General features: G+C 41.8%; 1 protein-coding gene across 1 annotated transcript in view; it reads left to right on the forward strand.

Annotated features, from left to right (window-relative positions):
- Positions 1–628: 628 nt before the first annotated feature.
- LOC134443105 (zinc finger protein 729-like) overlaps positions 629–24,700 on the forward strand; it is a 28,012-nt gene continuing 3,940 nt past the window's right edge. The window contains exons 1-16 of the mRNA XM_063193038.1: positions 629–1,029; positions 1,115–1,207; positions 1,865–2,044; positions 2,534–2,604; positions 3,346–3,400; positions 3,712–3,796; positions 8,008–8,075; positions 8,284–8,443; positions 8,603–9,669; positions 12,848–12,940; positions 13,607–13,786; positions 14,695–14,765; positions 16,684–16,735; positions 17,143–17,227; positions 19,068–19,135; positions 24,493–24,652. Coding sequence (XP_063049108.1) covers positions 1,018–1,029; positions 1,115–1,207; positions 1,865–2,044; positions 2,534–2,604; positions 3,346–3,400; positions 3,712–3,796; positions 8,008–8,075; positions 8,284–8,443; positions 8,603–9,669; positions 12,848–12,940; positions 13,607–13,786; positions 14,695–14,765; positions 16,684–16,735; positions 17,143–17,227; positions 19,068–19,135; positions 24,493–24,652 — 2,500 coding nt within the window. The 5' untranslated portion in view covers positions 629–1,017. The remainder of the gene's footprint in view (positions 1,030–1,114; positions 1,208–1,864; positions 2,045–2,533; positions 2,605–3,345; positions 3,401–3,711; positions 3,797–8,007; positions 8,076–8,283; positions 8,444–8,602; positions 9,670–12,847; positions 12,941–13,606; positions 13,787–14,694; positions 14,766–16,683; positions 16,736–17,142; positions 17,228–19,067; positions 19,136–24,492; positions 24,653–24,700) is intronic.

The following is a 24,700-nucleotide window of genomic DNA, read 5'->3' on the forward strand; positions in this document are numbered from 1 at the left end:
TGGGAGGTTAGATATTGAAAGTCACCCTTGATGTGCTCACACCACCATTTCCACTCAGGAGTCATAAACCTTGGACGTCATTCTAGTTTTTTCTCCTGTCCCTTCCCCCGGCCCTGTGAGGCTTTATGTTTTTATTTAATTATAAAAAACAAAAAAAGTGTAAAGTGGTGCTTGTTGATTTCCTCACAGAGGAGGGCCGATATGGCACAAGGTCGCAGGTTGGAGGGAAGGATGGGAGGATCTAGAATGACTTGTTTACCTATAGGCTACTGTGTCCTATAATCATTCCAAACTGAAAGGCATGACAAAGTCTTGTTGTTTTTGATGTGTTATATATTGCAAAACTTCTGGTTTTCCTATATGATCATCACACAACACTATCACAGTAATGTTAGCAATGTAATTAATTAGCTATAAAATATTGCAGCACTGCAGATAGAGTGGGAACTCTCCTGTTATACACTGGCTACATCTAACCTTTTTAGATTCGATGTAGAGAGCCACACACCCCGTACAAATATGGATATGATTCTGATGTTATAAATGTAACTGCTATTAGTGTTCCTCGAGTCCTCCCCGTAGCAGCAGGGGGCGATAGAAATTTGCCGAACTTGAACGCGGCGGAATGTCTGCGGTTGAAGAAGAGTGAACAAAGGCACAAAACAAAAATGTTCAAGGTAGGCTGTGGTACAGTCATATATTTTGGAAAAGACCTCTAGCTTTTTACCGTCACTAACCGAAAGAAAAACTATAGCAAGACCACGGTAAAGTTTAGTAGACACTTTGTGATTCCGCATGAACTGAAGGTGTGTAAAACAGTTCGCTTGTTGTTTTCATTCTGAAGTTCACGAAGTGGGAAATCAGCTGTCGTGCATAGGCCTACTGGGCTTCTGTTAAAGTAAATCTGTCATTTCAAATTTATAAGCACCGTAATAGAAATATTTTACGGCCCCATCGAGCTGATCCATCATGACTTGATGTTCCACATTATCCGCATCTTCCTACCAGAGCAAAACAATGGCCTGCGATGTGAGTTGGGGAAATTGTTATTTCAAGAGATTTGCTGTAATTTTTTACAAAGGTTGCATTTTAATGGAAATGTATTTGCTTGTAGATGATTGAGATTTCTCGCCATATTAATGCGAATCACAAGCAAGCCTGTAGTGACCTTGAGAAGGCCAGTCTATTCATCACAGAAGCATTGCAGGTAGGTAACACTGTGTCTTTCCAAAACACCAACTAAACAACTCTAATAGCACCATAGCAGATTATGTATCACATTCAGCATTTGGTATCACTGCATCATCTTCCCCCCATTGTTTACCCAATGAGTTATGGAGGAGGCTGCCTCCTTGCACGGTGGGGCATGCATGCAATTTCGTGGTGTGCAGCTATGTGCTCTGGAGTGCTCTGTCATAATGACAATGGGAGTTGCAGTTTCCCAGTTGGGATTTGAAATCAGGGAACACTGAGCCCGTTTATATGCACATCAATAAACAGTTTATAATCAGGTTTTTGGAGTAATCGATTTATTCAAGTGCTCATATAAACTGAATAAACAGTTGATAATAATCTGTATATTGACAATCTAGAATGATAAGAAGCCAATCACAAGCCTTTAATTCCAGTTTCGCGTCACACAGAGTGGGACAAATGCAACCGACACACTGCATATAAACAACATTCAACAGTTTATTACTCCAATAACCTGTGTTTTCCAATCACTGTGTAATTGTAGTAATGGACACAGGCTCAGTGTCATCTGTATACAGTATCACTGGTAGAAAATGTGTTATCGTTTGTGCTGTCTTGAATGTTTTTTTTCTCGGAATATAAAAATAATGTGTGCATGTGTTTCAATCAGAGTGAGATCCAGAGGAACACAAGTCTGTGCATGTTAGTCCATCGTCTGGAAGAGAGGGCAGCTGAGAATGGAAGGAGCCAATCAGAGCAGGTGGAGTCAAACCGGCAGCTCAAGCTCCAGGTGGATGAACTACAGAAACAACTGGAGGACAAAGACAACTCACTAACACAAGCCAAACAGGTGTGTGTTTCTCTCCTTTGTCTCCATCACACTTATAACATGTAGGCCTATAAACATGTTTTCAGAAGTTATGAGAGAGAGAAACACAAGGCTCACAGACCTACGTCATATACAAACCCACAAAAAATATGACCGACTGATGTGTTGTGTAGAGTTGGTGCTACACATGACTAAATTGCATGACCCACCACTTCTCTATAACTCATGAATTTTACTTGGAAGTGCCTATTTTCTTATTTCAATTTCCTCTTCAGATTTTTAGTCAGGCCTTAGGTTTCAAGCATTGTTGGGTGTATTTTTGTGAAAACAGGTAGCCAAATCTATCGTTGATTACGGACGTGTAACAATGTCCACATTGAAAATGAGTCAGGGTCAGCATACACAGGAGGGAGAGATCACACTTGCATAACAACTACAGTCATGACGTGAGGTTTTATAGATGCACATTAAGTGAGTGTACTGTATATGCTCAATTGTTCTTTTCTGCAGAGTATTGCTGTCCTGAAGAATGAACTGGGGGACCTGAAACAGCAGCTGCAGACCCACCAGAGTAATCACAGGTAATCATATCAAATGGTAATCGTATGGTTTTATCCATCAAAAATCTTTAATGTATTGCATATTGTATTTGATGATTTGCCTGATTGGCCTAAGCATGGCACAGATATGCAATAAAGGGCACCTGTAGTATACACCTTATTGTCCATGGCTACAAGGGCGGTGCCATTACTATTTTGGTAGCAGTTGATACTGGAAATCCTGTGAGAATACTGGAAACATTGAAATAGCCGGGGTTAGTGTGCAGGATGATAATCTGGGATGATTTTTGTTTCACAATTGGCTTGTTCTTGATGGTGCATCCTGCAGCAATCTCCAGTAGGCACATGCCCACTGCAAAATTATAATGCATTCTGGTTCGAATTTGTGTCCACGACGTGGTTTATTGCAGTGACTTCTGCTCCACATTCATGTCACATGGTACAGTCCTATGTGGGAACAGATGTTCTGCTGCGGAGCTGGGCAACTACTGTACCCTCACTGCCCTGACATGGGACCTCCTCCATGTCGTCAGTAATCGGCCCTGATTGACACTCATCAAGCTGACATGAAGTACGTGGTTAGTTCACATGTCTGTGACTCAGTTCACTCGCTGCTTCCAGCAGAACGCAGTGTGTTTTTGTCTTTGGAGGTCACGTCAGATATTTCTCTCCACATTGGTTGCCGAGCATTCATCCCTACGTTTGCAAACATGGCTATTGTGGCCATGTTGAACTTTGACCTCTGGTCTTTCTCTGCTGCAGGACGATTCAGGAAGTGATTGAGTGGCAACAGGATGAGAAGCTGACCAATATTGTGGTACGCAAACCTACACACACACACACACACACACACACACACACACACACACACATTCTCCCCCTCCCTCTCCTTGTGTTGCTCTTTCTTTCTGTCTGTCTCTCTCTCTCTCTCTCTCTCTCTCTCTCTCTCTCTCTCTCTCTCTCTCTCTCTCTCTCTCTCTCTCGCCGTTACTCACTCCCTCACTCCCGCGCATCCACACACACACACACACACACACACACACACACACACACACACACACACACACACACACACACACACACACACACACACACACAAACAATGAATATCTGCTGTGTGTTTTTCAGAAAGAGGAGAATAGTGTCCAGCAGAATGTTCTTGTTCCAGTTAAAGTGGAAGATGCTAATGATGAATATCTGTGTAATCGATCAGGTATGATGCACGCGTGCACACACACACACGCGCGTGCGCACGCACCCACCCACACATGCGCACGCACACACACGCACACACACACACACACACACACACACACACGTGCACACACAGACATACTGCATCTACTACTGCATCTTATTTAGCAATTCATAGCAGGCAGAACAAAGACATTTAGGGACTTAATCAGTGTCTGGTTTGTGTACCGTGGGCCATTGGGAGCAGCTTTCTTGCCTTGTAAAGTAAGCCAACATTGTTGCAACCAAATAACATGAAAAGCAGACACAAACTATAGGTCGTAAGTGGAAGTTCATTAAAAAGTCAAACAATGAGGGGAAAGTGCAGGGGAAAAGGGGAGATCTCGAAAGCTTCTAAAAGTTTGGGACACTCAAAAAAGTGAGTAAGCCAAGCTGGATGAATTGATTAATGATAATGCGTTAATCGATTAAAAGTTAATTGGAGTATTAATGCGTTAATTGATTAAAAAGCATTAATCGCAATTAATCACCAATTCGACTGACAAGAGACCCAGGTGAAATGGCCATGTGAAGAGGAGTGTGAATAGTGAGAATTTATTAAAATTGTATTTTATCTCAATTCATTATGTAAATGATTAGATTCAGGAAACATTGAGATTTCGGGGTGAAAACGTTGCTTATCAATGAATCGTAAGTCGATTGATAAAGTCAATCAACTAACGATTAATGGATTAATCGATAATTTGCATCCCTAGTTTTACCTCTATGCTGCAAGCTGTCCTACCATAACCTGATTCACATCATCTGGCTGCGTTCGGCTACGTCACGCGGGGGCGTTCCCATGAAAGCATATCAGATGGTAGGAATCAGGTAAGTCCTACCAAGCCTTACAATGGACTTCAGTGGCCTCCCCTAGGGGCTGGGGTTAAGGCTAGTATTTGGGTCAGTGTCTCTGGAAAACAGGGCAGGGTCACATGCATTACATTACATTATACTTTATTCAAAGCAAATTGATTGTTTACAGGGTATTGGTTACAGTCCCTGGAGCATGGAGCAGTATGGGGGTTAGGTGGCCTGCTCAAGAGCAACTCGTGTGTTAGGGAGTGGAAGGGTGGGGTTCAAACCTGCAACCCTCTGATCTAAAGTCCATGGGCCTTATTTATAACGGGTGCGTACGCACAAAAGACTGCGCACGCCAAGTTCACTGCAAGATTTGGTATTTATAGAAAAAGAACTTGGCGGTAAACATTCGCAGCTCCACGCAAAGTTTGACCCATGCGTAGGTACTAAACAAAAGACCAAACGCGGAAAGTGCGACCTCGGGAGGTATCTGGAAGAACGACCCGAAATTGGTTAAGGGAAAAATCGGAGGTCACGTGTAACGATAGCCACTTTAGCAGGAAAATGATATAGGCCTACCTGGCCTATCCATAGCCACATGCATGTTTTGTAATAGTGCAATAGCTAAGCTCTGAGATATAAAGCAATCGTTCAGTTTGTGATACAAGCATGACAATTGGTATACATATAGCCAAAGGCATTCCAAAAAGATCTGGATATGGAGGCGGCATGAGTTTTCAACATGGTGCCCATGGCAGCCATTTTTCAAAATGGCCACCAGCAACAGCAGTTTTCTTATGAGTAATGGATATAATATGATATTTAGACATATTTACCATTCATAGTTCTTGGTAAATGTCTTGTGGATAATTGAAAAGTTGATTCCTGCCATTTTGAAGATGGCCACCATTTTCAAGATGGCAGCCGTTCCTTGATGAATGTCAGATATAGGTGATATCAGTGTCAAAGCAGTAATTTATTAGGATGTCGAATTCAAATTTACAACTTTGGAATTGACCAGAGGCTTCCTTTTATCTCACTCCATACTTAATGTTCAGTATAGTATCACTGTTACCAATATCACCTATATTTAGTAGAGTTGATTATATTAGTTGAAGTATTATTTTACCGTTACAGAAGTGACAAAAGCACCAAACTTTGCATGGTGTTTCTTCAGGGTATATGCTGTAATTCTAGCCTTGGAGCCCTCAGAAAAAATGTCTACCATGCCATATACATTATGTAATGTTGTGTAATGCATTACATTGTAATTACATGACATTATACTTAGCTGACAATGTTAATATAGTCCTCAGCAGAGATGAAGCAAGGGCAGTGGTAGCCTGCTTGACCAGATTGATGAAAACTCATAGTACTGGTGCGTCTGTGCTTACATGCTTGACAGCAAATGTAACATTGTGAACGATTTGAGAAGATTCTTGGTCTGAATTAAAATTGCCCACACTTAAACTATGGTGAGAATAGACTGCTGCTAATGCTTGCTCAGCAGCATCTGAATGAGGAAGTGTCAGTGCAAGATGTCCAAGGTAGCAGGTTCTCCATCCTCTAATTTCCATAACAGATATTTGTTATTTGTATGAGAGAGGGTAAAGGACAGGACCTTTCCATGATGTATGAAGAACCCACAAGATCACCTAATTCAACATTTTCACAAGTAGCATTGTGCATATAGTGAGTGCATTTCAGTCATCTTTAGAATGGCATTACAGATTACTCAATATACATGTAGTATGGCTTCAGTTCAAATTAGATGGAAATTATTTTTAAGTAGGCGTTGAGTAAGTAGGCAGAGGTACATTGTTTTTTTTCTGAATTTGCAAACAAGTCCTCACCTAATAATTGTGTCATCAGTTGTGTTACAGTTAACTCAGTAATCATTGAGTACTTCAATTGCTATCAAAACTGACAACTGATGGACAACATGTACCGTAGGTCTTTGCCACCCTTACTATAGTAGTAATATCTACCGGTTCTACCGGTCTACAAATTATAGACACAGCATGGAATTACTTATTGCACGGTCCCTATTCCAGGTACTCAAAAACTACACAGCTTCTGCCCATTGTCAATGGACACAGTGGAAGCTAGACCATTTTCAGCATTCAGAGAAGGCAGGGTTGAAAGAATAAGCCCAGTAAAGGAATTTTCTAAATGTTCAACCATCAAAGGGTATGTTGTAGCTGTATATGGCAACTAGTGGCTAGCATGTGTTGAGGAATGTATGCCGAGCACTGGAGAGGTGAAACTGAACTTCCTGCATCCTCATGGACCATCTCCATCCTTCACATATTCCGATAGCCATGCTGTCATATGACATTACTGTGGTATTACCATATTATTACTAGGTGATTTGTATGATGTCATATGTTTGAGTATAATTACTTCTGAAATTAATGAAGAACCAAACACCAGCATTTCAGGTGTTGTTCATGACATTGCAGGCTATGTTTAGACAAGGAACTGGCCATTTTAAAATATAAGTTGTTTTGATATTCAATGTTTTTTTTTTTCAAATTATGATCATTTATATTTTGAGTGTTGTTGAATTCCATGCTGTTTGTGTACTTTGTAGAGCCAGAAAAGAGCTTTCAAATAACACCACAGACATCTTTTTGTGACTTACACTGACTGATATAATCAAGGCTGAATGCATAGTGTCCTACCCTCATATGTAAACCTTTGCTAGTCTCCCTTAATATTGGTGTCGTATTCACACAAATGCAGTTCTGGGGTGCTATCTGGCTACTAAACAGGCACAGCAAGTATGATTGAAATCGGTGTCGGTCGGGTCCCAAAGTGTCTGATTTCACGTGGAATGACCCTAATACTACATGTCCATGACTTCCCAAACTTAACTGCTCAACGTTATCTATCTAATAAAACTGTTTGCTCCGCATGTGGTAAATCTCTCGTCTGCTTTCCTCACGCCGTCCACAGATCTAAATATTCATTTTGGGCGTTTTACTGAATATTCATGATTAATTATGGGTGTGTCCACAGGTGCGCACATGTGCCGCAACTTCAGATTTCAGTCAGTTGAGATTTATAAAGGGAAGTCGGCGTGGAACGTACGTGCGCCATGCTTTATAAATCTGAATATTTTCTTGCGTACGTACATCCTGAGATTCGTGCGTGCGCCCTCTTTTGGCGCATTTCTTCCGCAAAGTTTTATAAATGAAGCCCCATGTCCTTAACCATGAGGCCACAGCCGCCCCATGCAGTAACATAAGCAATGTGATATGAACATGACATTGCATTGGACCAATGTCTGCTACCTGTTGCCCGATCAACAATTCTACTTTGCCCTTTGCGTTTGTTTTCTTTTTCTTTATATTTGTATGTCACTTTCGTTCTTTTGTTGTTCTGTAGATGAAACCGACGCCTCCACAGAACAGACAATCTCCTCATCTGCAGGCAGTAGAACGGAACTAGTGCAGGTAGAGTCACCATTTATTTTTCCCAAGAAATGATCAGGAAAGTTTTTGTAAATAATTGAAATGTATCAAGCCAATTGTTATTTTTTTGTAGTGGTAGGAAGCCACACTTAAAAGTTTCCTGCATTCATAAGCCATTTTGTACAGAAACTGCTTGAAATTCACTTTTTCTAAACGATTGCACTTTGTGTTCTTTGACAATTCATTTCAGGAAGAAGATGAAAAGTTAGACATGACTCCAGTCGTCAGCTCTGATCCACTTCCAGTCAAGTTTTTGAGATTATCAGTGCAATTGGTTGACTGTTGTGCAACACAAGGTCATCAAAGAACAACCAGCAAGAAAAATGAAGCTGGAGAAAACCCCAATAATGGTAAGACTAAATTAAGACAGTATGAAAAAAAATGTGATTATTATGGATATTCTGTTCACAGTTGTTTAATTGTGTGTGTGTGTGTGTGTGTGTGTGTGTGTGTGTGTGTGTGTGTGTGTGTGTGTGTGTGTGTGTGTGTGTGTGTGTGTGTGTTTTCAGTAGGGATAGCAGGAAAGGCATCAGAATTGCCATTGTCTCCAGTCCCCAACTTCACAGCCGTCCCAGAGACAGAGGTGGATAATGGGAGGCCATATAAGTCTCCTGTCTGTGGAGAGGATTTCCCCAGCAAGTCACCAATGGACAAGCACCAGCAGGACATTCACACAGGAGAGGAGCCTCATCTCGAGCAAGACCAGCACACACACACAGGAAAAACGCCCCACCCCAAACATCATGGCAAACGTGTTACGAGGACAAATGCTCTCTCCGCACAGAAGCGCTCTGACACAGGAGACAAGCGTCACCACTGTGACCAATGTGACCAGAGTTTCTCGCGAGCACGAACCCTCAGGAGACACAAGCTCATCCACACAGGAGAGAAACCTCACACATATACTGAATGCAGCAAATGTTTTAGACAGTTTGAAGGTCTCATATTGCACAGGTGCATTCACACAGGCGAAAAGCTACACCGCTGTGGAGAATGTGGCAAAACTTTCACACAAGCATCCGGCCTCGCCAGACACAAGCTCATCCACACAGGACAGAAGCCATACTGCTGTGGAGAATGTGGCAAGAGCTTCAGGCAAGCAGGAACCCTCAGGAATCACAAGCTCATCCACACAGGACAGAAACCCTACAAATGTACTGAATGCAGCAAATGTTTTAGAGAATCGGAAACTCTCAAAGAGCATCAGCGCATCCACACAGGAGAGGAGCTCCACCACTGTGGAGAATGTGGCAAGAATTTCACAAAAGCAGGCAACCTCGCCAGGCACAAGCTCATCCACACAGGACACAAGCCGTACTATTGTGACCAGTGTGGGAGGCGCTTCAGGCAAGCAGGAGACCTCAAGAAGCACAAGCTCATCCACACAGGAGAGAAACCCTACAAATGTACTGAATGCAGCAAATGTTTTAGAGAATCTGGAACTCTGAAAAAGCACCAGCTCATCCACACAGGAGAGAGACCGTACTGCTGTAGACAGTGTGGGAAGCGTTTCACCCAAACAGGACACCTCAGGAGTCACACGCTCATCCACACAGGAGAGCAGCCCTTTCAATGTACAGAATAGAGGTAGTCGGCTGGTATGCAAATGAGCAGGCGGGGCACTTGGAGGGTCACTCTCACCCTCAAAATGAATGGCAGTGAATGAGAAGCCAGCGCACTGGAGGGTAAATTCTGCTTTTTTAGACTTGTAATTGTCGGGAGCACTTTCATTCAAAGTCCACTGCCTGCATCGTAAATCCAGGGACAGAACCATATCTATGTCCGAACAACCACAAGCAGTTGTAGAATCCACAGTCCCCCCACCAGCACTAAGCTGTCAGACTGAGTGTTGGTGGGGGGACTGTGGATTCTACAACTTCTCGTGGTTGTTTGGACATGTATATGGTTCTGCCACTTTATAATCGTTTCCCTGGATTCATGACGCAGGCAGTGGACTTCAAATGAAAGTGATGCCGACGAGTATAAGTCTAAAAAAGCAGAGTTTACCCTCCAGTGCTTTGGCTTCTCATTCACAGCCATTCATTTTGAGACTGCGTGTGACCCTCTGAATGCTCCGCCTGTTCATTTTAGGTAGGTGGTGCATAGGAGCCGACTGCCTCTATGCAGGAGATCTTTTGGCCAATTGGGACATCTCAAAAGACACCAGCGCATTCACACAAGAAGGCATCATCACAATACCAATAAATGTTGATCTTTTTCTCATTTTGGGCAAGTAAGATCGTTCCTTCGCACTCACACACGACACAAGCCCACCCAACCGCAACTGTCAACACTGTGTCAAACATTGTGTAAATGTACGACATCTCGCTTCACACCACACACATCCACAATCACACATGCGCATTAAAGGACCAGTTCAGTCAATTTCAACATGCAATTGTAATGCTCACACTACCCTGGACATGTCAGTACCTGAGGGTTTTTTTTCCGAGGTCTTTAATGGGGGCAGCGCTTTGTTTACATTTAAAAAAATAACATTTTTATTTATTCCCAAAAACATCCAAAAGGTTATACAACATCAGCAGACAACTAGCAAACAGCAGTACCTTTTGGGAAAATATTTGGAGTAGGCCTATGTTACATTTTTTAAAAATGTAAACAAACGCTGCCCCCATTAGAATAGCTCATATCTCGGAAAGGGCTTATCCGAAAAACTGACAAATCAAGGGTAGCGTGAGCAATTAAACAGCATATTGAAATTGACTGAACTGGTCCTTTAACACAGACAGAAGAACTAGACATCTCGTCACACACATCCACAATCACACATGCATGTCAACACATCCACCTTCACACATGCATGTCATTCAACACATGCACATTCATTCACACGTGTGTATCAACACATGGGAAGAACCCTTTGAGTGAGGAAAGTGTGGGGAAAGCATTTAGACACTTTGGGACTGAAACTTGTTAAAAGTTAAGATTAAGCATTTAGACACTTTGAGACTGTCACATGTTAAAAGTTAAGATGAAACATCTACACTGTAGACACTTTGGGACTGCCACATGTTAAAAGTTAAGATTAAAAATTAAGACACTTTGGGATTGCCACATGTTAAAAGTTAAGGTTAGACTTTAGACATAAGATTAGACACTTTGGGATTGCTACACGGCACCAGTAGACGTGTGGTGCCCTGATGTAGCCTGGCATGACTGACTGTTACATTAGTCTGGAATCTCACCGTTCAGATAGCTGTGGGATGTGAGTGGGACCACATCTCTTTCTTATAGTTCAAATTGCCTCTGCACTGACTTGGCCAACACTGACTAATCAAATTACTAAGTTTCGTTGGTTCATCTTGTTCACCAGTTTACTATTCCCCAAGGCAATGCACAAAATAATGTAAAATAATATGTGCGTAAAATTGTAGCTTATAACGGCTTAAACTTGTAAAGGCTTGTTGAACGATATACAATACTTTGTACCCAAATCGGTTCTGTTTCAAAGTGTTACTGAAAAACAGTAAACATTGTCTAATTCATTCTCTATTCTTTCTGTCATTATTTTGCTAATTATTCTGGCTTTTTGAAAATTAAAATATTTTGGTAACCCTAAATCACTTGTAACAGAAGATTTAACAGACTGAGATGTTAATTAAATACCAAAGTAAAGGAGAAAAAAAACAATTGTGTGTCTGTTGGGGCCACATGCATGAGGCCACAAGCAAGAGGAGAGAATGGGAGGTTAGATATTGAAAGTCACGCTTGATGTGCTCACACCACCATATATTTCCTATATATATATTTCTCCTGTCCCTTCCCCCGGCCCTGTGAGGCTTTATGTTTTTATTTATTTAATTATAAAAACAAACAAAAACGTGTACTTGTCGCAGTACACTTGTCACAGGTTGGAGGAAAGGATGGGAGGATCTAGAATGACTTGTTTGCCTATACTGTGTCTTATAATCATTGCAAACTGAAAGCCATGACAAAGGCTTGTTGCTTTTGATGTGTTATATATTGCAAAACTTCTGGTTTTCCCTATATGATCATCACACAACACTATCGCCACAGTAATGTTAGCAATTTAATTAATCAGCTATAATATTGCAGCACTGCAGATAGAGTGGCAACTCTCCTGTTATACACTGGCTACATCTAAACTTTTTAGATTCGATGTAGAGAGCCACACACCCCGCACAAATATATCATTCTGATGTTATAACATAAATGTAACTGCTATTAGTGTTCCTCGAGTCCTCCCCGTAGCAGCAGGGGGCGATAGAAATTTGCCGAACTTGAACGCGGCGGAACGTCTGCGCAGTTGAAGAAGAGTGAACACAGGCAAAAAACAAGGAAGTCTGTGGTACAATCATATATTTTGGAAAAGACCTCTAGCTTTTTACCGTCACTAACCGAAAGAAAAACCACGGTAAAGTTGAGTACACTTTGTGATTCCGCATGAAATGAAGGTGTGTAAAACAGTTCGCTTGTTGTTTTCATTCTGAAGCCTCTCGAAGTGGGAAATCAGGTGTCGTACATTGGGCCTACTGGGCTTCTGTTGTTAAAGTAAATCTGTCATTTCAAATTTATAAGCACCGTAATAGAAATATTTTACGGCCCCATAGAGCCGATCCATCATTCATTGACTTGATGTTCCACATTATTCGCATCTTCCTACCAGAGCAAAAACAATGGCCTGCGATGTGAGTTGGGGGAATTGTTATTTCAAGAGATTTGCTGTAATTTATACAATGGTTGCATTTTAATGGAAATGTATTTGCTTGTAGATGATTGATATTTCTCACCATATTAATGCGAATCACAACCAAGCCTGTAGTGACCTTGAAAAGGCCAGACTAATCATCACAGAAGCATTGCAGGTAGGCAACACTTTGTGTCTTTCCAAAACTACACCAAACAACTCTAATGTGCACTTGGCACCATAGCAGATTATGCATCACATTCAGCATGTGACACTGCATCATCTTTCCCCCATTGTTTACCCAATGAGTTATGGAGCAGGCTGCCCCCTTGCACGGGTGAGGCATACATGCAATTTCGTGGTGTGCAGCTATGTGCTGTGGAGTGCTGTGTCATAATGACAATGGGTGTTGCAGTTTCCCAGTTGGGGTTTGCAAGCAGGGAACACTGAGCCCGTTTATATGCACATCAATAAACAGTTTATAATCAGGTTTTTGGAGTAACTGGTTTATTCAAGTGCTCATATAAACTGAATAAACAGTTGATATTGATAATAATGTATATTGACGGTCTAGAATGATAAGTAGCCAATCACAAGCCTTGAATTCCAGTTTTGTGTCACACACTTGAGTGGAACACATGCAACGGACAGATTGCATGTAAACGACAATAAACAGTTTATTACTCCAATAACATGTTTATTCCAATAACTGTATAATTGTGGTAATGTAAAAAGGCTCAGTGTCGACTCGTCTGCATACAGCATCACTGGAAGAAAATGTGTTATCGTTCGTGCTGTCTTGAGGAATGTTGTATAAAATAATGTGTGTGTGTGTTTAAATCAGAGTGAGATCCAGAGGAACACAACTCTATGCATGTTAGTCCACCGTCTGGAAGAGAGGGCAGCTGAGAATGGAAAGAGCCAATCAGAGCAGGTGGAGTCAAACCGGCAGCTGAAGCTCCAGGTGGATGAATTACAGAAACAACTAGAGGACAAAGACAACTCACTAACACAAGCCAAACAGGTGTGTGTTTCTCTCCTTTGTCTCCATCACACTTATAACATGTAGGCCAATAAACATGTTTTCAGAAGTTATGAGAGAGAGAAAAGATACACAAGGTTCACAGACCTACGTCACACGCAAACCCACCCAAAAAAAGTGTGTACAGTTGCTACACATTACTAAATTTCATGACGCCTATTCTCTTATTTCAACTACCTCCTCGGAAGCATTGTTTGGTGTATTTTTGTGAAAACAGGTAGCCAAATCTATCGTTGATAATGGACGAGTGACAATATCCACATTGAAAATGACTCAGGGGCAGCATACACAAGAGGGAGAGATCACACTTTACATTGAATTACATTGCATTTGGCAGGCGCTTTATAACAAAAGAGGACATAATCATAATCATAGCCAACATCGCTAACAGATACAAAGTGCACAGGAAATATACACTTGCACAACAACCACAGTCATGACGTGAGGTTTTATAGATGCACATTGAGTGAGTTTACAAGTACATGCTCAATTGTCATGCTATTTATTGCTTTCACTGTTATTTCACTGGTTTTACTGTTTTTAATTCCTTAGACAAGAGTCTTATTTTACTAGGTATTTATCAATCTAGTTACTTCTTATCACGTATTCTATAGTCCTTTTATCATGTATTTAACAATCTATTCTTATTTAGTACCCCTGTCACTTCATGTGACACCATGTCTCTTTGACAGGATGCATTAGGTCACTTTTGGTATTGTCCATATGTTCATTGTCGATTGCTTGTATGTTATGTGTGTCCTATTTCCTGAATGTTTTGTATGAGCCAAGCTCACTTTACGGCAAATCAAATCTACCCTTCCTTGGGTACCAATAAAGTAATCTAATCTAATCTAATCTAATCCAATCTAATCTATTGTTGTTTTCTGCAGAGTATTGCTATCCTGAAGAATGAACTGGGGGACCTGAAACAGCAGCTGCAGACCCACCAGAGTAATCACAGGTAATCATATCATATGGTAATCATATGGTTCTATCCATCTAAAATCTTTCATATCTACTTTGTTTTTGATGATGTGCCTTATTGGCCTAAGCATGGCACAGTTATGCAATAAAGGACCCCTGTAGTATCTACCTTATTGTCCACGGCTGCAAGGGCGGCGCCATTACTGTTTTGGTAGCAGTTGCTACTGGAAATCCTGTGAGAACACTGGAAACATTGAAATAGCCGGGGTTAGGTAATGAACTGGATAGATTTTTGTTTCATAATTGGCTTGTTCTTGATGGCGCGCGCATCCTGCAGCAATCCTGCAGAAATCATAATGCATTCTGGTTCAAATTTATGTCCACGACGTGGTTTATTGCAGTGACTTCTGCTCCATATTCATGTCACATGTTACAGTCCTATGTGGGAACAGATTTTCTACTGCAGAGCTGGGCAACTACTGTACCCTCACTGCCCTGACACGGGACCTCCTCCTGCCCTGACATGGGACATTTTCTTTTTCACAATAGGCTTGTTCTTGATGGTGCATCCTGCAGCAATCTCCAGTAGGCACATGCCCACTGTGAAATCATAATGCATTCTGGTTCGAATTTGTGTCCACGACGTGGTTTATTGCAGTGACTTCTGCTCCACATTCATGTCACATGGTACACTCCTATGTGGGAAAAGATTTTCTGCTGCGGAGCAGCTGGGCAACTACTCTTCTCTCGCTGCACTGGCACGGGGCATCCTCCATGGGGCACCTAAGTCTCCACCCCTTCCGGGCGGCTCATGGGGCTGGGAAAGCCAAAACTTTTGACTGGGCTTTGATGGACTGATCAAAGTTATTTTCCGATCAACCTCGCATTCCTCCGTCGGTCACACATATGATGTACCTCAGAATTAAAGATAACCAATGGTGTGTTTGTCCACTTCACTTGTAGGGATGGCACAAACCGCACCGAAAACCGAAACCGTACAATTCACACACATACCGAACCGAACCGTGCAATCCATCGCAAACCGCAATTCATGTACTGCCCAGAAAAATATGTAAAACAGAGATTCTAGGAGTATCTTATCCAGTCTCTCTGATTAAAACATTGGCATATAAGACCAAATCAGAGGATGACACAATTAAAATCTTACAATTTTCACATTATAAGCCTATACAAACCATATGTAGGATATTTAGTGATAAGTCCGATTCTATTAGCCAGTGCACCATTTATCATGAACAAAAAAAAAGAACCGCAGAGAACCGAAAACCGTGACCTTGACACCGCGATATGAACCGAACCGTGAATTTTGTGAACCGTACCACCCCTATTCACTTGGCAAGCGTTTTTTGAGTTGTGTGCGTGCAAAAATATGTAATTATTTGGACTACACAACAGAAGTCGCATGTCCGACGTGCAGCCACTTCAGCCACGGTGCAGCGGCAGGGTTGGCTGTGCCTCAGTTCACGTCAAATATGCGAGGCGCACATTGTAGTCTCTAACACAGTTTTGCGCTAAAGCTAAAATAACTTTTCTTGCGTGCCGAAAATGAGTGGTCTTACGCCGCAAATCCAAACCTTAAAAATTCACTGCCATCATATGTGAAATCCGGAGCACATGCCAAACGGGATGAGGATTTAGCTTGACTTGCTCCATTAACTTCTATTCAAAATTTTGAGATCTTCAGCCCCACGACTCGGAAGTAGAAGGGCGTGACTTAGGTGCCCCATGTTGTCAGTAATGGGCCCTGATTGGCACTCATCAAGCTGACATGAAGTACGTGAGCAGTTCACATGTCTGTGAAGCAGTCCACTGGCTGCTTCCATCAGAACGAAGTGTTTTATTGTCTTTGGGGGTCATGTCAGATATTTCTGTCCACATTGGTTGCCAAGCACTCATCTCTGCATCTCTAAACCTCTGATCTGTCCCTGTTACAGGAGTCAGGAAGTGACTGAGTGGCAACAGGTTGAGAGCCTGACCAATGTTGTGGTACGCACACGCACGCACACACACACATACACACACACAAACATTCTCTCTCCTCCTCCCTCTCCTTCTCTTGCTCTTCCTTTCTGTCTGCCTAACTGTGTGTGTGTGTGTGTGTTTGTGTGTGTGTGTGTGTGTGTGTGTGTGTGTGTGTGTGTGTGTGTGTGTGTGTGTGTGTGTGTGTGTGTGTATGAATGTCTCTCTCTCTCTCTCTCTCTCTCTCTCTCTCTCTCTCTCTCTCTCTCTCTCTCTCTCTCTCTGTCTGTCACTCACTCACTCACTCACTCACTCACTCACTCACTCACTCACTCACTCACTCACTCACTCACTCACTCACTCACTCACTCACTCACTCACTCTCACACACACACACACACACAAATAATGAATATCTGCTGTGTGTTTTTCAGACAGAGGAGAATAGTGTCCAGCAGAATGTTCTTGTTCCAGTTAAAGTGGAAGACGCTAATGATGAATATCCGTGTAATCAATCAGGTATGATGCACGCATGCACACACACACACGCACGCACACACACTGTATCTACCAGTTCACAAAATCTTACTTAGCAATTCATAGCAGGCAGAACAAAGACTACCTACACAAGATGGGAGAGTGCATGTTCCATTTCCCAGTGCTGCCGCGATTTGCTGTGACACCTCTGGGCTGCGTTCAAATCGGCAAAGAAACTGTCCTTCCAGTGAGCCAACTGGACATTGAGTCATCAAGTGTGATTCGATTTTATTTATTTCCTCCCTTGTCAGTTCACTGCACTTTGTGGGAGTAACGGGGATATGTTGAGAGGGCAACATCAGTTGCTGACTTGAGGCTGCCTTCTACCCAAATGGTGTGCGCCACCTCCTTCTCAACAGGGAACCTGAAAACAAACATGGCTGCCACCCAAGACCCTATCTTAAAATGATCTTTATTCTGATGCTTATGTACTTAGATATTGAGTATTGAAGGGATAAATCAAAATTGTAGTATCCAAATATGCGGTTGCTAGATCTATTTATAGCCTATTATTTGATTCCACTGTCTGGCGACCTTTCATCGCTCAAATAGCCTACGTAAGCTAAACGCTAACGTGATGAACGTAACTCCAGCCATAGAATCGCCGTGACATGAAATGTGCAGGGCAGCGCACTCGTTAGTGCCGTTCGTAATGACCGCCTCATCGGCTAACTTCACATATCTGATCAGAAACCTGTTTATGTAGGAGGTGTGTGCGTTCCAATATGTGACCTTGCGTCCTCCACTTGTGCTTGTGGCCTCGCACCGCCTCCTGGCCCCTCCTCCGTGGAGAAAACCTAGCCGAAACAATTTTTGGGGGGCTATTCTTCATTCACCAGCCCAATTGCAAATGAGAAAAGTACATTAGAATTGTGTTTTTGCGAGATATTGAAATATAATGCTGTTGTCAGTGATGTCATCATGACATATTACTTCCTGGTTCGAGGCCACAGGCATAAATGGAGTAGGCAAGGTCGCATATTGGGACGCACTCGGGGAGTCATCGAGCCACTGCCTTCCATTTTGAATTCAGCCCTAGTTCAACCTCTATGTTGGAAGCTGTCCTACCAAGCCTTTACAACACACTTCAGTGGTGCCCCCTAGGGGCTGGGGATAAGGCTAGTATTTGGGTCAGGGCTGTGTCTCTGCAAAACAGGACAGGCTCACATGCATTACATTACATTACACTTTATTAACCCATTGACGCCTAAGGCACCTGCAAAAAAGGGTGCTGAATGTCTGAGGCCTTTTTAAGAAAAGTTGACCTCAGCCTATAATAACCTAAATATCTCAGCTTCTGAAGCACATAAAAATATGCACTAAGTTGCATTTAAACACCATGACCCTCATCTTTCATTAGAATGTGTTCATTCATCTCAAACAAACAGAGATTTTTAATAAAGTTGTCTCAAATCTCATGAGCATGAATGTTGCGCAATGCAGCTCCAGGCAACAGGGCCAATGTTGCGCAACGCAACATCAGGCATCAATGGATTAAAATCGGCTTGGTTATTTACAGGGTATTGGTTACAGTCCCTGGAGCATGGAGCAGTATGGGGGTTAGGTGCCCTGCTCAAGAGCAACTCAGCCATGGAGTGTGTTAGGGAGTGGAAGGGTGCGGTTCAAACCTGCAGCCCTCTGATCTAGTCCATGTCCTTACCCATAAGGCCACAGCCGCCCCATGCAGTAGCATGAACAATGTGATATGAACATGACATTGCATTGGACCAATGTGTGCTACCTGTTACCTAATGAAACTTTACACTTTGCGTTTGTTTTGTTTTTCTTTGTATGTCACTGATGTTCTTTTCTTGTTCTGTAGATGAAACAGACACCTCCGCAGAACAGACAAACTCCTCATCTGCAGACATTAGAACGGAACTGTTGCAGGTAAAGTCCCCATTAATTTTTCCCAAGAAATTATCGACAAAGTGTTTGCAAACAACTAAGTTGTTTTTTGTAGTGGTAGGGAGCCACACTTATAGGCAGTTTATTAAGCCATCAGTTCATTAAGCCATTTTGTACAGAAACTGTTTTAAATAGAGTTTTTTCTCTTAACACATTCAATACCAGTCGTTTTTGGAATTTAGCTGTAGACTCCCAGCCAATTTCATCATTTTTGTCATTTTTTGAACAGCCACCTAATATTTTGTCTTCAACCCACAGACACATCGAAAGCCCAAAAACGCAGCTGTATATTTTTACGGTTCGTTTCTAGCTTATTCCATTCCGAGGTTATTCCACTTTAAGCGAGCACTGGTTTAGGTAAAAAAATTTCAACATTCGAACTGAGATAAAGCCTTTTTTGTCACGGGTGCGCTCTGACTCTCATAAAAGGCAAAAAAAAATCACCCAAAAAAACCCCAATGTGTTAAGCGTTAACAAAATTGTCGGGCGATACTGACCTCAATAGTTAACGCACGGTTAACGTGTTAAAGTTGCCCAGCCCTAAATAATACGTTTTTCACGCCCATGTATACCAAATCGTAAAAATACGTTTTTGCGTTTAAATTTTGCGTTCGATTCTACACACTTCAATGCATAATATATGTGATTTTGGGACCTCTGTGATGGACATACAGTTGAGGACAATATTCTTAGCACCCCTCCTGAAATAAGACATATCTCTTCATTGATTATTGACAATGATCATTATTAATAAATGTATGTTATTCTGGAAACGAATACACCATGGAGATAGTATCCAATAAGCCAATAAGTTAAATTTGGACTTTTCCATTTTCACAATGAGTTTAAACAAAAAAGTGTAAAAATGGCAAGGACAAAATTATTAGCCCCCTTATCATTAATAGTCAATACAGTGCCATTTATGAACTAAAAATGACACCAGGCACTTTGATTAGTTGTTAACTATGTTGGCACATGTCCTAACAGGGATTTTGGCCTATTTTTTCATTGCAAATAGTTAAGCTGGTCCAAATTGCATGGATGTTGAGGATGGACATTCATTTTCAGCACTCTTCAAATACTATCTAAAGGATTGAGGTCTGAACCACTCCATGACCATGGTTTTAGTATCCTTGAAGAACATTTGAACTATTTTGGTGCAAGTTTTGGGTTATTATCTTATTGAAAGATCCAGTGAAGGTCTTAGCTCCCTCTATGAGCATATTTTTGCAAGGTCACTTTCCACATTCTATCATAATTTTCAGTTTTTATGGTGCCGTACACCCAAACAAGGTTTCCTGTGGCTGAGGCTGCCACAGAATGATGCATCCACCACCATGTTTAATTGTGGAAACCATCTTATAACAATTCAAGGCCTATCCCTTTCTTCACCTGACAGAAGCAAAATCCATGCATCAAAGTAAGTGCAATTGAATATCATCAGATGAAAGCGGAGACGTTCAAAACTCATTTTTGACTTTCAAGTATTCACAGGCAAAGCTCAATAACACTCTGATATGCACTGCCTTTAGTAAAGGGGTTCTTCTGTGATGATGGCCCCAAAGCCTAATATGATGACAAGCCCATTGTCTTTCTTGGGGGGGGAAAGAGCCTCCAGGTGAGGCCAGGTCAATAACAATCATCTAGGCAGGTGTCCAATGTTTCTTTGGTCTAATGAGGCTAAGCAGTTTCCACAGTTACACATAGTGATGGGGCATCAAGTTTAGTCTGTTATTCAGCCTCAGACACAGGGAGTCTGGGTCTCAATCTGGATTGCTGGGTCTTCCAACAACATTGTAACCCAAAGCATACATTTAGATTAGTTCAGAGGTTCTTCAAGGACACTAAAACCATGATATTGGAATCACCCGCTCATAGTCCAGTCCTCAATCCTACTGAGAGTCTGTGGTTAATGTCTATGCTCAGCATCCATGCTATTTGGACCAGCTAGAACACTTTGCAGTGAAGAAATGGGCCAAAATCCCTAGTGGGGCATGTGCCAACCTAGGTAGCAACTTATCAGAGCCTGTTGTCAGTTGTGGTTCATAAATTGCGCCATATTGACTATTAAGTAAGGGTTAACGTTCTGCGAGAAGGTCGCTACCGTGGAATAGCAGCACGACAGAGAGAATCTTTAGACCCCGACGCGGAGCGGAGGGGTCTTGTTCTCTCTGAAGTGCTGCTATTCCACAAAGCGACCGACTCGCCGAAAGTTAACCCGCTTATTATATGGATATACTTAAATGATTCACACATGGCGGGGACATTTCTTTAGGCCTATTTAATGTTAAGATTGTTGCTGCGCAAAACAAAACAGTGCCGTGAACTTGTGGAACACCGCTAGGCAACAGCTAGGTAGCCAGGACAACAGGTGTTGTCTATCACAGCAGCTGATTAGAGTCTTGTTGAAAAGTCGCTTTAGCAGTGAAAAGTCTGGTTGCCATTGACAGCGGTCTGTTATAGACCAACCCGTCCGTTATCGAAAAATAACAGACGTGCGAACGTTGGGGAGCCCCGTTGAAATGAATGGAGCATTCGACCGATGACGTCACACCATATAATAATGATCAGGTAAGGGGGCTAATCATTTTGTCCTCGTCATTTTTGCCCTATTTTTAAAACTCATCGTAACAATAGAAAAATCCAAATTCAACTCATTGAACATTATCTCCATCAGTGTATTTATTTCCAGAATAACAAAAACGGTTAATAATGGTCATTCTTACTGAGAAATCAAGAGAAATGTCTAATTTCAGGAGGGGGGGTTAATAATATCGTCCTCAACTGTAAATGACAAAATTTGCAGTCAAAAGTTTGTGTCATGATTTTGACATTTTAATTTATCCTACCAAGATGTCTCGATGCCAACCCATGTGTGTAGACTATCTGTACTGTAGGCTCATGGGTCATTTCACGTGAAATCAGACACTTTGGGCCCCGACCGACACGGATTTCAATCATACTTGGTGTGCCTTTTTAGTAGTAAGGTAGCACCCCAGAACTGTATTGGTTTGAATCTGACACTAACATTACGGGAGAAACAGACTAGGAAAGGTTCACATGTGAGGGTACTGTAGGACACTATACATTCAGCCTTGATTATATCAGTCAGTGTTAGTCACAAAAAAACTGTCTGTGGTGTTGATTGAAAGCTCTTTTCTGACTCTACAAATTACACAACTGCATGGAATACAACAGCCTTCAGAATATGAATTATGATACATTGAAAATTAAAAAATTGAATATCAAAAAAACGTATTTTTTATAATGGCCGGTTTCTTGTCTAAACATAGCCTGTAAGGCCATAAACAACACCTGAGAATGGGGTGTTTGGTACTTTTTTCATTTCAGAGGTAATGGGACATAAAGGTGGAAATGAGATGTAATGAAGTAGTAATAGAGTAGTGTCAGGGACAGGACTGGACTGGCCATCTGGCATAACGGGCATTTTCCCGGTGGGCCCTCCACCCTCGTCGGTCCCTATTCCAGGTACTCAAACCTACACAGCTTCAGCCCATTGTCAATGGACACAGTGGAAGCTAGACCATTTTTAGTATTCAGAGAAGGCAGGGTTGAAAGAATAAGCTCAGTAAAGGAATTATCTAAATGTTCAAGCATCAAAGGAGCTGTATATGATGTCAACAAGTGGCTAGCATGTGTTGAGGAATGTATGCCGAGCACTGGAGAGGTGAAACTGAACTTCCTGCATCCTCATGGACCATCTCCATCCTTTTCATATTCCGATAGACATGCTGTCATGTGATATTACGATGGTATTACCATATTATTACTAGGTGATTTGTATGATGCCATATTTTTGAGTCCCGTTATCTCTGAAATTAATAAAGAACCAACCACCAGCATTCCAGGTTTTCATGGCATTGTAGGTTATGTTTAGACCAGGAACTGGCCATTTTAAAATATATATTTTTTGATATTCAATTTTTAATTTTTCAATTTATGATCATTCATATTCTGAGGGTTGTTGTATTCCATGATGTTTGTGTAATTTGTAAAGCCAGAAAAGAGCTTTCAAATAACACAACAGACATCTTTTTGTGACTTACAGAGACTGATATAATCAAGGCTGAATGCATAGTGTCCTACCCTCATACGTAAACCTTTGCTAGTCTGTTTCTCCCTTAATATTGGTGTCAGATTCACACAAATGCAGTTCTGGGGTGCTAACTTGCAACTAAACAGGCACAGCAAGTATGATTGAAATCTGTGTCGGTCGGGTCCCAAAGTGTCTGATTTCACGTGAAATGACCCTAATGGTCACGCTGCCTGCATTGATGCTACGGCTCTACATTTGATTTTGTCGCTAAATGATCCTGCATAGATGCTCTTTTACTCTCTCTGTAGCCTTTCTATTCACCTTGGTAGCTATCTGGGATGCTGCCGTCTTTGTGAATCGTGCTATGTTGTTGTTTCCCTAGTACGGTTGGTGCCCACACTGTAGCGCATGTAGTGTCTGACTTCACGCAATAGGTAAACACAGAGAGCATTGGATATCGTGCCTAGAATATCTTGAACTTTCTGGACTTGCTACATAGACCTTTACCAGATCCTTGGATCCAAATGAGACCCGAACTGTGATTAGAGTAATGCGCTCCAATTTGGAAGTTTGATCGCCAACCAGATAAGAATTGTTCATTTTATTATTCGCCCCCCATGTTGTGTCTTCCTGTAGTCTATGTGAAAAGCCAGAAGCTAGCATAGATGGATACATCTCATATGGATGGGATGGGCTACATTCATCTAAGCATCATATCATTGGGATTTGTTGTCAAGGTTGGGCTATTACTTTCGGGAGTCATCGGGACCTATTTTAGCGAATGTGTCATCTTCTGCGTGTGCAAAGAGTTTGTGTTCAGTCCGCGTAAAAAACTTGGATTTCGAAGGGCATTGATTGCCGATGTCGTAGTGGGACAGAGCTGGAGGTGTGTCTTGCTAACCTTGCATCAAATTCATGTGAGTAAACCAACTGGACCCCTTTCAAACTCGTGACATTCTGAAGCAGCGCACCCTTCACGAAAACCTCCTTATCTCCGTTTGTAGCTGAATTTCATGGATACCCACTTCGGTTTAGCGTGGGTTTGCTCGGCAATAAAAGCTCATAGAGACACACGGTTTTCACCTACTAAGAGGGCAGAGTCTTCACTTTCAAACGTGCCATAACATGTTTCAGTGGTCCTATCACATAATACGCTGTGACTCCACAAAAAACGTCAAAAAAGGGCTCAGAACGCTGGTTTTCTACGACATAATTCCGTGAGCACCGCCGGTATTCAATGTGTTAATGATTGAACTTTGTGTTCTTTAACAATGTGTTTCAGGAGGAAGATGAAAAGTTAGACCTGACTCCAGTCAACAGCTCTAATCCAGATCCAGTCAAGTTTTTGAGATTATCAGTACAACTGATTGACTGTTGTGTAACACAAGGTCATCAAAGAACAACCAGCCAGAACATTGAAGATGGAGAAAACCCCAATAATGGTAAGACTTAAGCTGTTCATCCCATCACTAAATTAAGAGAGTACTTAA

Source organism: Engraulis encrasicolus, unplaced genomic scaffold, assembly GCF_034702125.1.
Source record: "Engraulis encrasicolus isolate BLACKSEA-1 unplaced genomic scaffold, IST_EnEncr_1.0 scaffold_28_np1212, whole genome shotgun sequence".
In the NCBI taxonomy this organism is placed as follows: Eukaryota; Metazoa; Chordata; class Actinopteri; order Clupeiformes; family Engraulidae; genus Engraulis; species Engraulis encrasicolus.